Below are 16,978 nucleotides of genomic sequence, written 5' to 3'. Positions count from 1 at the left end.
TGTGTTTTACCTTTAACCTCCTCATAAATGTTGCTATCTGTATCCTCAAAGGCACAATGTTTCTCTCAAGTCAATGTATTGATTTCTTATTTTCCTATTCCATACTTGATTCTGAGAAGTGATTTCAAATGAGTACTAACACCCGGATCCAAATGTAAGTATGCCATGCATATGATGTAAAATATGGGTAACTGTCATTGTCAACTCAGCTGAAGGTTTTATGGTGATTTGGAACATGGAAATTGAATTACCGTTCACCTCTATTCTAACTTGCCTTTTGATCACATCATTATATAGTCGAACAATGAAGAAAAATCCTCACAGCATTTTTTAAAGGACATGTTTTAACCTGTATATTTATGGTACATTCATCATAATACACTGCAATATTGACACAACAGGCCCTATGTAATATGAATCATATGAAGACTAAAAACATGTATTTGAATGCCAAAAGCTTTACATGATGTCTGCTGGTACAAATACACTTGAATATTTTTATCAAGTTAAAATTAGTTTGTTTGTACGATACAATATAGCAATACATCCTCTTCAGGTTTGCTTGCGGTTTGTAACAGCTTATTTTAACCATTTATTCAATTGGATTACTTTACAATAGGGACAACCCAACTCAAAAACTGTTTGATCATCATGACCAGATAGCTGTAGTCTAAGAGAATATTAACGAATTTGGCTTAATTTTTCAGGGGGAATGATTTCCATGATATAAAGAGGACACAATTTGCCATTTCTGACCTGCTACAATGAACTTTGACATAAGCAATGTGTCAACTTGATCACTTAGGGGGCTAAGGGAAAAGTGAGAGAACCAAGTAGATCAGCTCCTTTAACTATCATCTGAGAATGTGACTTTCATATTGTAAAATTTTGAAAAACCACAATACATCTCTTAAAGTATTAAATGCGCCTCAGGGACAGATATTCGGACTCTCAAACTTTTACAATTCTTTTCTGATCTACCACTTATGGGAGCTCATTTTCAAGCTCTTGGTCTAAGAAAACTGTTCACTGGCGTCGTTTTTCGAAAATAGAAACTTTAATTTTACCCTATTAGAGTAAACACAGGGATGGCAGCCATTTCAAATTTCAAACATCGGTATAAATCTTTGGTAATTTGTTTCTCTAGTACCAAAATTTGCACAATGACCCCCTAGTTTTTAATCTTGATTTTGAAAGAGAATGGTTGCAAGATTCCTTGAGGATATTTGAGCAAAAGTTTAAGTCTTTAACTTTGAGGCGCACTACCGTAACTGTAATCTTAGCTCTTTTGTCTGTACGACCCTGGCTGTCACTGATATTATGGTACATTGGATGGTTGTGCCATCTCATTTTCAAAAATATATTGTGTCTGGTTCATTGGCTAAATTTTAATGCATTCATTATTTCTTTGATCATGTATGAGATAATAGTGGCTAATGCCGGAGAGAGATCTCAGTAGGGTGGAGTAGTTCAAATTACAGTCATAATGACCATCTGATTGTTGCTTCAAATCTTCACATTAATCTAGATATGATGTCACTGAGAAAGGATGACTGAATAGATAACAGAGATAATAAATTTTCTGTCTTGCTATCATCAAAACAACAACAATGTATCCTTCTTGTTCATCATTACAGCAGCTATGATAAAGATAATAGAAATTATAATAGGAAATTGTGCCTACGAGTTGTTTTTTTAAGTGGACACTCACAGTTTGTGGTGATTTACATATGGGACATGCATACTAATTTTGATGTCTGCGAAATGAATTAATAATTTTTTTTATGAGACTTGAAAATCTAATTTAACAAGCGGTAGATGCCATTTTGAATTACATATATAGTAAATTTTAGGTAAGTTATTATGCGAGGTATATATATATATATATATATTATATATATATATATATATTATATATATATATATATATATCTGTATGTATGTATATATGTACATATATACATTTGTGTATATATCCATAATATATATATATGTATACACACACACACACACACACACACACACACACACACACACATATACATACATACATACATACATACAGTACATACACATTGTGAAAACAAAAACCACCATTGTCGAAGAGTTCATAAAAAGAACACCTTTGAGTGAATTAAAATACATAATAACTAACCGAGCCTTTATCCAAATACCAGAGATTGGCGTCAAGGGCCAATAAATTAAACCTCAATGTGAAAACAGTGATAGGTATCATACTGAATTGCTATGAATACAAAACAGGAGAATCAAATTAATGTATCAAATATTTAGTATTCAAATAAAAGAGATTAATGAAAAACAAACAAAATACAAAATACTTTATGGTTCCAGTATCTTATCAAGATGAAGAGTATTATCTACAATTGACAAGTGCCTATTGTTGGGTATGCTGATTCTATAGTATAAAATGCAAAATAATTTACATTTGAAAACAGAGCAATGAGGAATCATGTTTCTGTATAAATGTAATATACTGAACACTATCTCTAGGCAAGATTAAACTTGCTCCTTTCTGCTATCCTGGCAATCTTGCAACATTGACACCCAGTACCTGAATATAGTAAACTGAGCAATAGTCAAAGTACACTCACTCACTCACACACACACACACACACACACACACACACACACACACACACACACACACACACACACACACACACATTCTCTCTCTCTCTCTCTCTCTCTCTCACTTGATATGCAGACTAATAATGATGCATCACCGAAGTAGACTAATCAATACAGGATATGCATCAGTGGACACATTAAATACCTGTGTATCAGCAACGAGGGTTTCTTGGCAACCGCAAACACACTTCCCCTCATTTGCTGTGGATTGTGCTCTCCTGAGCCAGGAAGCTGGGACTTCAAGATGTGTCCATGCAACTCAAGGACATGACAAGTACAGACAGATTTCTCTTCATAGATTACAAATCAACCTATTTCATTGTCATAATTTTCAGATGTTGATAAAAGCTAGTCCCTGCATGATCTTTCACTGACAAGTAGGTTGATGGTCGCCAACACAAGAGTAACAATTAAGTTACTAGTGATCGCTGATACAAAACAAAACAGCTAGCCATGTCATATAATTAAAAAATATTACGAAGTTAATACAGTACAATTGGTAGATAAATTTAGTACTGGTTGTGAAAAGCCTTGTGAGAGAGACTACGCCCAGAAAATCTGTATATGACTGTCCAATCAATATCTCTTTGATTTCTGTATGGTCTCACCCAGAGTCATTCATACGCAGGTGTTGAAATCCATCCAGAAGACCTTGATGTCATAATTTGAAGATATCATAAAAGTTGACATCTAAACAGACATTATTATTCAAGTTTTCTAACAGCTCAATTAACAATTATTAAATTTAACGAGTTGGGGAATGTCATTGACATGATGTTCCTACAGTATAAATGCCATGATATGACCAACAATATAAAGTTATTCACAAAATACCAGGATTTATGTCCAAGTATATCGTGCTGATATTGTCTGAGACGCGACAATATCGAAGCGTACATGTAAGAGGACATAAATCCCGGTATTTTGTGAATAACCTTATTACTATACCCCTTTTTAGTCCCATTTTACCACAAAAAAGTCAACATTAGGGCATTTTTAGGATGTCCATCGCACACTGCACTGAGTGAGTGCATGAGCAGACTGGGAATGTGTTCACTGCATGCGTTCGCTAAGCACATAAATGGTCTGCATAGAATGAAAATTCAGCCCGCTCAGCACAGTGCATATACTTGAATTTGTAGGTCAGTGGCATACATGTAATATCACTCAAATTCACAGGTTTGAAATGACCATCATTGACTGTGTGAAGTACTGAATGTTTCAAAGTACCGTAAAAACCCGATCAATTCGACCACCCTATTAATTCGACCACCCTATTTTTTTCACAAAACATAATTTTATTTGGGCCCTTTCAAATCGACCACCGACTAAAATTTGGACTTTCTCGATCTCTATTAATTCGACCGAATTACATACCCTTCAAAAACTTCCTTCAGTTGGTGAATGAACGATATTTCAAGACATCGAAAACCACCGTTACGAATACGATGAACCACGGGTCAGACAAAAAGCAGAAATGAGAACAACAAAGGGCTTTGTAAACGGCTTTCAGATTGGTTTTCATTGGGTCACATGATTATTTTCGCTGAGTATGAAACCTCAGTGATTTATAGGGAGCTGGATCTCAGTCGCCCTCTTCCGAAATCTGCGTGAAGTTTCAGCGTACTGTGTGAAGTACCAACCCTCTAGTCTCTGGTTTTGTCACTATTTTCTCACCTTAATATCGAAGAAAGTAAGAATAAATTACCTACTTTCTCCCTTTCTTATTGTCTTTTCCGAATTCTTACCATCCCGTGTCGATTGAAATTTACAGACTCTTTCTGTGTGTGAATCAATATCCCTTCCTAATTGGACAGATATTATGTTCTAAACCACATGTTGCTTGTTCCTAAAACACATAGACAGATGTGCCCCGTGCACTAAAAGGACGAGTTTGCGAAATCTTTTGCGAACGCTGAAAAAATTGCTGAGGAAAAATCGATGTTACATGTCAGTAAGTACGGCCGCCGCCGCCGCGCCGTGCGTTCTTACCGACTGGGAACAGAGCCCGGGGAACAGAGTAATATTTTCAAACGCAAATGGGGACAGTGTCAAGGAAAGAGTAAGACGACGACTTATTTTTTCAAGCTGAAGAAATTGCTCTTTCTGGCTGTTTTAATGACTCAATCGAATATTTTTGTACCCAATTAATAAATCATAGACAATCTCAATTCTCGGTTTCTGGCAATTTTTGTCGACCGATAAGTCTTTTCATCTTCAATATTCCATTCTAATTTCACCTATATAATATCCTAACCTCCTGTGACTTTCCTTCTAAACGTTGATTTGCCTTGTGCACCAAAAGAGATGCTCTATTTTATGCCAAACGATGAAAAGATCCCTGAAGAAATAACCATGTATCAGTCAGTACGCCGACGGCAGGCGAAACCCGGACGGCCATACCGATTGGGGACAGAGCAGAGTAGATCGAAACGCAAACGGGATGTTATTATAGGAAAGGCGGTGACTTATTTTAAAGCTGAATAAAGTGCTGTCTCTGGTTGTACTGTGTAAGTCTGTCGATCGAAATATATATTTTGTTCCCAGTTGATTAATCATGGGGGATGGCAGTCTCGATCTCCCCTTTATGGTTCGATATTTACTGACTCGTTCCTTCTCATTTTTGTCAATCGATGAAAGCATTTTCGTCTTCCTTATTCAATCTTACTTTGACCGATGTGATATCCTGACCTACAGTGTCATTAGTTTTGACCAACGTACAAAGACGTTGCCCATGCGCCCGGTTGACGAGATATTTTGCAAAACGGTGAAGAAATATTATTATTTATTTATTAGCCGTGTTCACAATAATGACACTGGCTCAGAAAGAAAGAGAAGGACAAGAAAATGTATAACACTGAAATATTTGAACACGTACGGCCGTACTGCATGGGGGCCCGGGAGACATCGATATCAGTCTTTCCGGACTGTTTACATGTAGCTTAGGGGATATCAAAGGAGATGAATCAGTTGGTTGAATAAAACAAAAGTTTTCAGACATATTTTATGTCAATGTTGTAAATGTTGACTTTTGATTCGATTGAGAAACCAGAATCACCTACGAGAGATGTCTGTATTAAGGTAGAACGCGCCTCGATTATTTTGGTGGTTTGCGCAGAGGTCTGCGCAAAAGTCAAAGGTCAAACTTCATTTCCGGTGTGATCGAAACAAAGTGGACGGTCGTCGTATCTCAGCAGTTATTTGGGGCAGTTTTTTCCGTACATACCGTTTATTTGTTTTCAAGTGTTGTACGACAGGTGAACTAGTGAGTCATGGCAGCGTTACGAGGTAAAAACGGCCGGTTCATGACGAGGGAAAAATTCATCCGCGAAGAAACTCGGCGAATTGCAGCAGAAGATGCACGTAAGAACATTGTTATTACTAGTACTAGCACTGACAGTGGTAGTGAAGTCGAAACGTGTAGAACAACTCAAGAATCAACGTCAAATGATGATCGTCTGTTTCTCCAAGAACACTTATACTGTGGTACAGAGGAGACACCCTCAAAATATTATGCAGAGCGATTAAAATCTGACTTGAACATGCCCTTCGAACCTCAACTGCATGTTGAAGTTACAACATCGGATGATCGGCATGATTTGAACACGGACGTATTTTCTGACGATGTTTTGCTGAGCCCGAGTACGACGACTGGCGAGAGGGGAGACGAATAGTCGAACTGGATGTGTTAGCGAAAGGCCTTGAACACTGCTTTCACTGCAGTTTGCCGTTGTCGCTAAGCTCTTGTGTAGGAGACAAAAAATTCATGCTTGGCTGTATGTTGTATATTCAGTGTGACAATCCTGCCTGTGCTGCCATCAACTATGTCCCTCTTGGGAAACGTCATAAGGACCCAAATACCAAAGGTGTCGTATGGGATATCAACACAAAACTTGGTGCAGGTAGGAACATATTTTTTGCTATGCATCGTTGTTTTTTTGAAAAATTTTAAATGATATTACGTATCCAATATTTCTAAATAATTTCGCACTGGATTGTGCACTGACAATATTGTACGCTTGGATACTCAAAATATGTTTAAATGTCTGCCCGATTCTGACAGATTTTTACCCGTCAGACTAAATAAGCAGTTTTTGGAAATCGTTTACGAAAACATTCATGGAGATTTTTCAATGATCATTGTATCCAGAAATCATGACTGATAGCATTCTGACATATTTTCTCACCAGAATAGATGTAAGCATTTTATATAGAAATGATCGGTGTACTGATGGCGGTTAAGCATCATTTTTGTATTCATTTTTCCTGGAGTCTTGTATTATTTTAGTGTGGTTGTTTTGTACGTGTTATGTTCTGTCTTCTTTAATTGTACACATTTTTCTTCCAGCTCTGTAGACAAATACTTGATTATTGAGAAAAGTGAATGATTACTTTGTTTGAAGCTGCCACAGATTACATAGAATTTCATTTTCATATTTGTTACATCAATAGCGATGCTGCATGCTGGAATTGGTGAACGCCAAATTAACAAATTCCTGACTGTTTTGAACATGAAGGCCATCCACCATAAATCTCTTAAAAAGAGTGAAAGAGAAGTTGGGAAAGCAATTGAGAATGTTGCAAAGGAGAGTGTCAGACGTGCATTATTTGAAGAGAAGGAAGCCACATGGTAAGTTTCAGATTTTATTCACAAAGAAAAATTCAGGTTAATTTATTATTTATTATTACACTGAGTACCCAAACCCATCATTTACCTAAAGCGCAGTCCTAAATCCCCAGATCTACATGAGTGGATATCAACGGTCTAAGTAATTTTAGTTCTTTGTTTTCCCTTGAAAATTGTGCAGTTAGTCACTTTCTTTAAAAACTGATATAAATTGTGCCCCTTTTTATCCAAAATTATTGAATGACATGAGTAATGAGATAAGATTGTTCAAAATGTTGGTGTATTTTTACCAGATATATAACGAGGAATTATGTTAACTTTTTCAGTAAGCAATCAAATGACAGTAACGAGTTGATAACAGTATCTGTTGATGGAGGATGGCAGAAGCGAGGCAGTGGAAAATGCTACAATAGTTTGTCAGGTGGGTTGATATTTCTACATTCAGAAATATGCATACCATACGTACTGTAATGTTTGATTATAAACAGGCGAGAAAGTGAAGCGTGTGCAAATCATTTCTGATCCACAAGATACTTTGAAATACACATAATCTTGAAATACAAATTAGAGGCTTGCAGAAAATAATGCTGTAGTCATGACTAAATAACCTTGAAAAGATACTAATAAGTCTACAGGTAAATACAGTATTCTATTTTCTATCCTAGGACATGCCACTATGATAGGGCATCAAACAGGAAAGTGTATTGGCTTTAGTGTCAAGTGTAAAAATTGTAAAAAGTGCAAAGAGGCTTTGAGGAAAGATGTACCCATTAGTAACCATGACTGCAGGAAAAACTGGACAGGGTCATCCAAAGCCATGGAACCGGCTATGATAGTGGAAATGCTGAAAGAAGCCAAAGCAAACAGTGTCGAAATAGGAACTGTTGTAGGTGATGATGACACCACAACTATTCTACGCATCCGATCAGAAGTTAACAGTGAAATCAGAAAACTTAGTGATAAAAACCATGTCAAAAAAAATGTTAGCAATGACCTGCACTCTATGAAGCAACATCATAAACAGCTTAGCGCTACAGTCATTAACTACTTGGTGAAATGTTTCAGTTATGTGGTGGAACAGAATAAAGGTGACCCTGATGCCCTCAGTACAGCTTTAGGATGCATAACACCTCATGCCTTTGGTGAACATGATGGTTGTTCATCCAAATGGTGTGGTTTCCAGAGAAACCCAGTTAATTATAAGCACAAGACTTTGCCATTTGGTCAAGATCTCAAAGGTGATGCCCTAAGAGAAGCTCTTCAAACTCTGTTCCAGAAATATGCCAGCCAGTCCTTCAAATTGGCTAACTTAGGCAGCAGCCAGGCAAATGAAAGCATGAATAATAGTATAGCTTCAAAGGCACCAAAATGCCACCATTACAGTGAATCAGAAAGTTTAGCTTTCCGAGTTGCTGCATCCGTTGCCCAAAAAAACATCGGTCACTCCTACATATCAGATGTAAGTAGTTTGTAGTTAGTTACCATGTGTCCATTGTGTTACCGCGACATTACATTGTTTGCTGGGTAAACACTTTTGAGCGAATTTCTCATAATCATTATATCTCTATAGTGAAGCTGCTTGGAGACTCTTTTGGCAATTTGATGAAGGAAAATTAATTCTGTATTTGAAGCATAGTATTACCATTTCATTTTTGTTGTTTGCATTAAGTCATATAAGCTGACAGTGGATATGTGATAATCCAAGCCTAAAATGCAGTGTAACTGACTTCAATTAGAGGTTAAATGCAACAATAATATACATAACAGTGACAGATCAACAAGGGGTTTACTGTTTTTCATTTTATCTGACTGTATTTACTTTCATTATATTAACTTACACAATTAACAAGAATCAAAATCAAAGAACATTTTTTCTTTCACATTCTTGAATTGAAAAATCTAGGTGCATCGTAGCGCTGACCTATCTCCTGGTGCTTTCACTGCATCATACGCCATCAAGCTTGATGAACAACAAAAACGTCAACATGAAATACAGAGTACTCGTCAGTTCAAGAGGAGAAGACTTGAATCAAAGGGAAAGAGAAACAGCAAAATGGCCAGTCAGGAAGTGAGAGAGGGGGAAACCTACAAGTCCAGTGTTGATTTAGCAGTGAGAGAAGAGCAGGACACTCTTGAAATACCACCACCAATCACCACTCCAACACTTGAATCAGTACCAGTTGAAAATATTGAACATGTTGTATTGTTTGATGTAGAGACATCTGGTTTAGGTAAGAAATATTGAATGTGAATTGCAATTGCTCATATATTCTCAAACAGGTGACTGTTAATGGGTCTTACTACCAACTCACTGCGCATGTTTGTTATTTCGATGTCATAGTCACTATTAAGAAAGGCAAATCCCATTTCCCAGTAAGAATGAAATATTTTCTTCATGTCATTGTCAGGTTGATTGGTCAAGCATTAATTCTTGTCTTCAAATTTACCTATTGATCTCTTGACCCCACAGAAAAAAAATGATATATAAAAATTGATATATAAAAATAGAGAAGGACATAGACTTACTCTAAAATAAATGTGTGTGCTGTGTTTTATGGACACATTACACTGAGAAGTCAGATGATACCTTTACAAAATAAATATTATGTATAAATCTGCACTAAAATACATTTACTTCCTTCTGTGTTTGTGTATGTAGTTTTGTTTTGCTGCAAAATGAATTCTTTATTTCACCTATTGGGATGTTTACTGCCTCAACCCTTTAACCCCATTTCGCTGCACAACATTTCCACAGGAAACAACAGCGTGATACAGACTATTTGAGATGACAGACTGAAAGCTGGCAATGGAAACTAGATTTAATATTAGTTTTTGAAAATATGGTTTGAAGTGAAATAGGTAACTTTAAGTAAACAACTCTTTTTAAGAAATTAAAAAATATAGTTAGTAAATTTGTAAAGTATTTATTTCTCTGTTTCTGCCCAACATGTATTCATGCCAACATGTATTCATGTTATTGTTTTCTTGTTATTGTTTACAGGAGATGATGCTGAAATACTTCAGTTGTCTGCAAATACACTTAACAACAGCAAACATTTTGATTGCTATGTTTTGCCAGAGAACACATATGTTTCAAGACAGGCATCCCAGATAACAGGTCTATCTATCGTTGACAAAAATGGAGAATGTATATTACTTTATAATGGTAAACAAGTGGACACATTATCACAAAGAGATGCTATGTGTAACTTCTTAAGTTTTTTATGTGAGCTGAATGGACCATGTCTACTTGTAGGTCACAATGCTAAGGCCTTTGATGTTAAATATTTACTGAAGTTAATCACAAAGTTAGGCCTTGAGGCTAAATTTTCTGGTGTCATTGCTGGCTTTGGGGATACTCTTCCACTTTTCCGCTCCAAGTATCCTAATCTCCAATCCCATTCACAACCCAACCTTTACAAACATTTTGTGAACAGTGAATATGCAGCCCACAATGCACTAGAGGATGTTATTGCTTTACAAACTCTACTTGATGCAGCAGGTGTCAGTGTTAGTGATATATTGAATCACAGTGTTTCTTTGAAATCTATGATGAATTACCAGCACTTCCTTCAGAGAAAGAAAATAAGGCTCAATTCTTTGAAAATTGCTTTATGTAAATCTAGGGATAAGGTGATATCTTCTAGTATGGCTGACAAAATAGCCTGTTCAGGTCTGAATTACTCCCACTTGCAATTGGCATTTGAAAGGAATGGAAATGAAGGTATAACATCTCTCTTGAGTGAAGAGTTTCTCGGTAAACCACGAGTAACTAAAAACAAAAAAATAATACATGCCATATGTGTACACTTTTCAAAATGATAAGTGTCAAAATATCTTCTTGTTGTATTTTTGAACATTTCTCATAAAAATACACCTTTATGCTTTTTATTAGAAATGGAAATATATACTTTTTGCCAATACAAGTTAACACACAGCAACAGCACCTGCTGAATAAAACTGGCAAATACATACATGTATTGTTTACATTTGTATATATTCACATGTGTATATGAATGTAGATGTAAGTATGTTAGTGTACTTTACTGCATGTGCATGTTCCTTTGTGTATGTATGGATGAATTACTGTATGTATGAAGATTATGAGAGAATGGCAATGTAATACTTGTGTACAAGTGTGCAGGGTATCCATGTTACCATGGTAACCATAAAGAGAATAAACTGTCCCTCTTCTTAAAAATGTTGATTCAAGTTGGCCTGTAAATTAATATATTTTCCATCCTTTATGGTTCACCATAATTTCTAGTTGCCATAGCAACCAACTGCCTTCCCTGTCCACCTCTGAACTGTTGAAAACATCATATGCCAAGTTTAACCTCCTCTATCTTGAAAGTTTCCATGGTGACCCCCCATTTTTCCCCATAATTTTATTAAGTACATTAAAAATTAAAAAATTTCCAAATTCTAAAAAAAAGTTTAAGTGTGGAAGTATTAAAAAATGACAAAAAAGTGTAATTTTTAGGCAATTTGTTTGGCCAATTGAACATTTAAATGGTTGTAAAATCATCATATTAATGAAGCATAATGTCAAATTTGGCATAGATGAAATATTTATCAAGTCTAGATTCCAGAATAGTAAAGAAATGTGACTGTCCTCAGAAAGTTATTATTTTTCAAGCCGTTTTCCAAAATCGTATGAAAAATAGCAAAAACGCAGACCAGTCGTCAATAGAGGGCGCTTTTCCTCAAAACTTAGCTGGATGACCCAATTTTTTTTTCCAAAAAATTAGAAGCTTATGATACAAAGAGTCAATAGAATTATTTTCAAAGTGATTAGAGAAACTTTTTTTTCGAGGTGCATTCTACCTTAAACACGGACGCACAATTCGGAATAGTTTGTTGTGCTACTGCCGGTCTCAGTCGTGGTGTCTCTCTCCCATAAAATTTCAAAGCTTTAGGCCTACACTTGTCGTTTCGATTCACAGGTAGCAGTCCACCGATGACCAGATATTAAACACAGATTTGTGGAGGACTGTATTAAAACAAGTCTAAGCAATTTTACGCCGTGAACGTCCTTGAACCTATGGACGTGCCCATTGTTTTATTGCGCCCATTAGCGTGTAAACCCCTGCTCGTTCCCAGCAGAGTACTTTTTTAAAGTTCTGTACATCAGTGAACACTTTGTGTATAAGCCCTAAACCTAGTTTAATTCAATTATGGAAAGGTATTAGTAAAGAATAAAGGGTCGTTACAGTTGCTAAAATTGCGAGAAAATGGCACGTTTTTCCAGTACTTTTACAGTTCTGTGCTTTCCATCCCCGTTACTCAAATAGAATAGTCCTATTCACAAGCGCTATTGTTTTAAATCACGTCCAGGATGTGCTGTTGATTTTCATTCTTTCGTGCAATTTCATTTGTTTGAAGCAATTATCCTTTCATTTGACTGCTCTGTGGGACTCTTCTGGATATGTGTTTTGGATAAAAAGAACTCGACAGTGAAAGACATAAACTTCGACGGTGATAGGTATACAATATCGGTTCGATGTGCGAAGATATACAGATTACAAGTTATTTTAGAAGTTCTCAAAACCAGTAAAAATATTTCTGCGCGCGACTTATTGATCGTGTCTTCATGTGAACGTCCTTGAATCCGTGACCACGACCATTGTTTTTGAAGTGTTCGACGGTCGATGATCGGTAGATTAATATGTTACTGAACTATCGTGTGTTTGTTAGCATGGTTAGGTAATAGACGGTGTAGTCTGTAGAGGCGATACGGCGAAATTCCAAGGCCCAAGAGAGCATGTGACGTACATCGCATGCTTTCTTACAACGAACGAGCCGTCGGTTTCCATAGCTACGTGAAATCCGGCCTCACCGATGTCCCTGTCCTGATTCGGAGAACAACTTTCAAGCTGCGAGTTGAGGTTCAGATGTCCGATTTTTTCATATTCAAAAGGCTTATTGATTCACAGCGAACGCCCGTCTTGTTTTAGCACATGAGGGCAATTGAAAATTCAAAGCCAAATAGCCAGTGGGAAAAAATTCCACCGGACGACTCGCTCTCACCAGCGGTCGCAATGAAAAAAAAATCGAAGTCTCTGAAGTCGGTATCATTGCTCCGCCATGTTTACTGTTAGTTGTACGGCCAGTTTAAAGTCACAGATTTTTCTTCACGGCAAAATTCATATAATTGCCATACCGCGAAGTTCCCTGTGCAATATGTCTTATGTCAATTTGGCAGCAAAAGCGTCACGGACATTCGATCGATGGTGATACACTTTCTCCAGGCCGTGACATGTCACCAGTTACGAACTTTACCGGTTTTCGATACGAAATATGCAATATATTATCAGCATTGTTCACGTTGTGTTTTGAGTCTGATATCGAATATAACAGGAAAAACTAACGATTTGAGAGACGATAGAGACCATGCCCGATACGGAAAATTGACATCAACTACTTGCATTGAGCAGTGACCTGAAACTTCAGACTTATATATAAATGTCGACAATATAAAATATCGAAATACCGGAGAGGGAGAGAGAGAGGTTTACGCTGTCGCGATTTGATTATACTGTTTCGGATATGACTTCGGTATAGACGATACACAGACATCGAAAAATGTACACCTACTTTCCAGAAATTCGACTAATCTTATAATAAGAGTAGAATAAATATAAAAGTGTTGGTTGAAGTAAATCTTCAGATGTTGGTTTTCCAAAGTTAGACAATACTTACAGAAATATGGTCATCATAGTCTTCTCTTAAAAACTAATATCTTCAACACCACGTTTCTTATGATCGGTGATGTCATTTTTTATTATTTTTACAAACTTTCAATGCATCAAACGCCATTAGACTATCTCATCTGCCTGTCAGGGAGTTACTATATATTTCCAAGGGCTGGCACACGATGTCAACTTAGCGTCGTCCGTCGAGCGGCCGGTGGCAGTGTCACAGATCGCTCCGTCTGTAATCGCGGCCACTTTGATTTTGATGTGACACCCAGGTGTGTTTGAGGTTTTTTGTTACCTAATTTGTCGACCTCAAAAAATTCCACAGTCCATGCTTTGAAGCAGTCTCAACATGGCAAACATGTCTCGCGTAAATTTCATCCTCGTCGTTCCAATTAATTCGACCACTAAATTATTTCGGCAGTTTTAATTTCCTAATAAATCGACGATTTTGAAATCGTAATTATTTTTTTCTGGTCGAATTGATCGGTTGTTACGGTATATTGTTTTTGTAAAAAACATAAAATCTTCTCTTGTTTTTCCCGTGTTGGCATAAAGGATAATGAGGTCAAACGTCAAATAGTGTCCAATAACACCTAGAGTTACTGAACTCCCCGTCAAAGTTATTGGACTCCGTGTCCTAGCTCTGACTCCGAAACTCACTGTACGACGAAACCCCATAGGTTACAGATGCAGGTGTACAATAATGTGAAATACACGCCTATTAAGATAAAGATGTTGAATAACTGTGCAATTACTATGACAAGATGGATACAGTACGTAGTACATATATTTTTGCTTTGATCAACTGAAACGGACTGACCTGCAATGCTGTGTAGATACTACATAAAGTACATCATCTTCATACATGTAGTTTGCTGATACAAAACTTGTACGTACCACATTTTTTAATGCAAAATGACCCACAGTGTGCAGGTAATGGAAAACAAAAACACTTGTGAAAATTCCAGGATATTTTGTACAAATTCCTGAATTACCAAACTGCAGAGTTGTCCACTGACAGTATTTGCTTTTGCTGCCCACTGTGGAAAATACATTGCTAAATTACTAACAGCAATAGCGTTGATGAAGCTTGCACGTTGCACACCTGATACATAAATATTGACAACATTGTTTTCAAATTCTTGTTTTAACGAATGATGCACATATACTCAATTAAAACAAAATTTCATGCAATGATGAAAACAGAGGTTTTCAAATGACAAACAAGAAAAACTACAATTTAAAGAACTATTTAGACATCAACCACTTCATAATTCTGTGACTAGTAAAGGAAATTGCATTTCACGATCTACGAGATGTTTCCACTGCAATTGACAAATAGGCTCATGCCTACATTTATATAGGACTGACGGTTGCAATGCGTCAATGACTTCAACGATATTAACCCTTTTCCTGCCAAGTTCATATTTCACTATCCGGTCAAGTTCGCTACATCTAGTGAAGCACAATATGGTGCATTTTAACAAAAAGCTGAACATTTGAAGACCTCTTAAATCACAGATACTGTAAGCATGATATTTATTGATGAAGCTGTTGGTGTGTTGGAAAAGACCAAGCAAAATAGGTGGAAAGTATGATTATTTTGGCACAATACCACTTTTTACTACGTTGGCTGATGGGGAAGTGATACTGTCTGGCAGGGAATGGCTTAACTGACAACAAGGGGAGACAGTACAGCAATGATAATATTTCTATGCAAATACTAATATCACAAATTAGCTATGAATGTGTTAAGCCAGCTTTCCAATCATAAATCTGCCTTTGCGTAGAAAAATTAATCAAAATTCTGATGACTTTACTGGGCAATTCTGGAGGTAATTGTTATTGGCGTACTTGCCATCATGCCTGCACAAAGCAAATATAAAATCCTGTATTATCCACTGATCCAATTAACGCCATCGATAATTAGTTTGATTAGAGCGTTGGGTAAAGATTGCATCGTGATAACATGTTCATTTCAAGTACAAAGTTCCATTGCTGGTGATATTAAAAGCATTATCCATATGCTCAACTGTGGTGGTAGGGGTAGGATATATTGCACTGCACAAAGGTCCCTATTGCCTGTGGAAAAGTTTCTGAACTTTACAAGCAGACGCCCATGCAAATAAGAAGAAACAAAATTTCAAATTTTAAGTTTGACGATGCAAAAGTGAAACATATTCATTAAATAACATGTCTCTAAAATTCTCATTAAGTCAGTGATAATACACAAACAGAACGTTTCCATAATTCCAAAATATTGTTATTTGAAGTATAAACAATAAATGGGGAAAAATGAATTCTTGACAGATATATCAAACAAATATACGCTGGCACACAGATGACATATTGCCACAGTCACTCCACAGCCAACAAAAATATTAACCTAAATCTCATGGTCATCACAATTCACATCACATCAATGATCACATGTGATCTTCAAGGCTACATACCACACAAATATTCATGACAGACAGGGACTTGTTACACAAAACTTATTCTCAACAGGAATCCATTTAGACAGTTAACATTGCAGAAATATCTATCAAGTCAAGAATAATTACTGGAAAAGTTTAATCTTTTTCTGGTTTCTCTGGAGGATATTAAACTCATTCCAAGAAGCGTAGCTTGTGGCAATGCCAATACACAGGGATATCAGAATCTATCTGAATTTAACCGCAATGCAAATCACAGAATAAACAGAGAAGATAGGTAATTTCCAATTTAACTTGGAAATCCACAAACTTGAACAAGAATTAACTGATATCTTGACCAAAGCTGAGTTTATCTTGAATTGAGATAAGGAATGAAGTTTGTCATGTTTGCTAAGCCACTGTGCATACTTGAAATGCAAGTAAATTTGACATTAATTGGTGACTATGGCTTTGCAATCATATGACAACTATTTTGTTACTATTTTTAGGTCACTGGGGTTGGAACCTGTGAATCTCCTTCAAAGTCTACTGTATGCATCAAAAGCCAACAAAACATTGAAAGTTTA

General features: G+C 36.5%; 2 protein-coding genes across 4 annotated transcripts in view; one reads left to right on the top strand and one right to left on the bottom strand.

The window, feature by feature from the left end:
* The window catches only part of LOC139121150 (phospholipid-transporting ATPase ID-like), a 105,489-nt gene that overhangs the window by 66,685 nt on the left and 21,826 nt on the right, over positions 1-16,978 (bottom strand). The window lies entirely within an intron of this gene.
* On the top strand, positions 5,792-11,252 carry LOC139121149 (uncharacterized). 3 transcript variants are annotated; one of them, XM_070685821.1, is made up of 5 exons: positions 5,792-6,551; positions 7,102-7,279; positions 7,603-7,697; positions 9,180-9,507; positions 10,278-11,252. In XM_070685821.1, exons 1-4 carry the CDS (start codon positions 6,416-6,418, stop codon positions 9,188-9,190), a joined length of 420 nt encoding a protein of 139 aa, XP_070541922.1. In that variant the 5' UTR covers positions 5,792-6,415; the 3' UTR covers positions 9,191-9,507; positions 10,278-11,252. The 3 variants fall into 3 exon arrangements, with proteins under 3 accessions (XP_070541922.1, XP_070541920.1, XP_070541921.1); XM_070685819.1 differs by lacking the exon at positions 5,792-6,551; XM_070685820.1 differs by lacking the exons at positions 5,792-6,551; positions 7,102-7,279 and having other exon boundaries at positions 7,574-7,697; positions 10,278-11,235.

The sequence above is a fragment of the Ptychodera flava genome, chromosome 21, assembly GCF_041260155.1.
Source record: "Ptychodera flava strain L36383 chromosome 21, AS_Pfla_20210202, whole genome shotgun sequence".
NCBI classification, from domain to species: Eukaryota; Metazoa; Hemichordata; class Enteropneusta; family Ptychoderidae; genus Ptychodera; species Ptychodera flava.
Note: the sequence above shows the minus strand (reverse complement) of the source record. Positions and strands in the feature narration are given on the sequence as shown.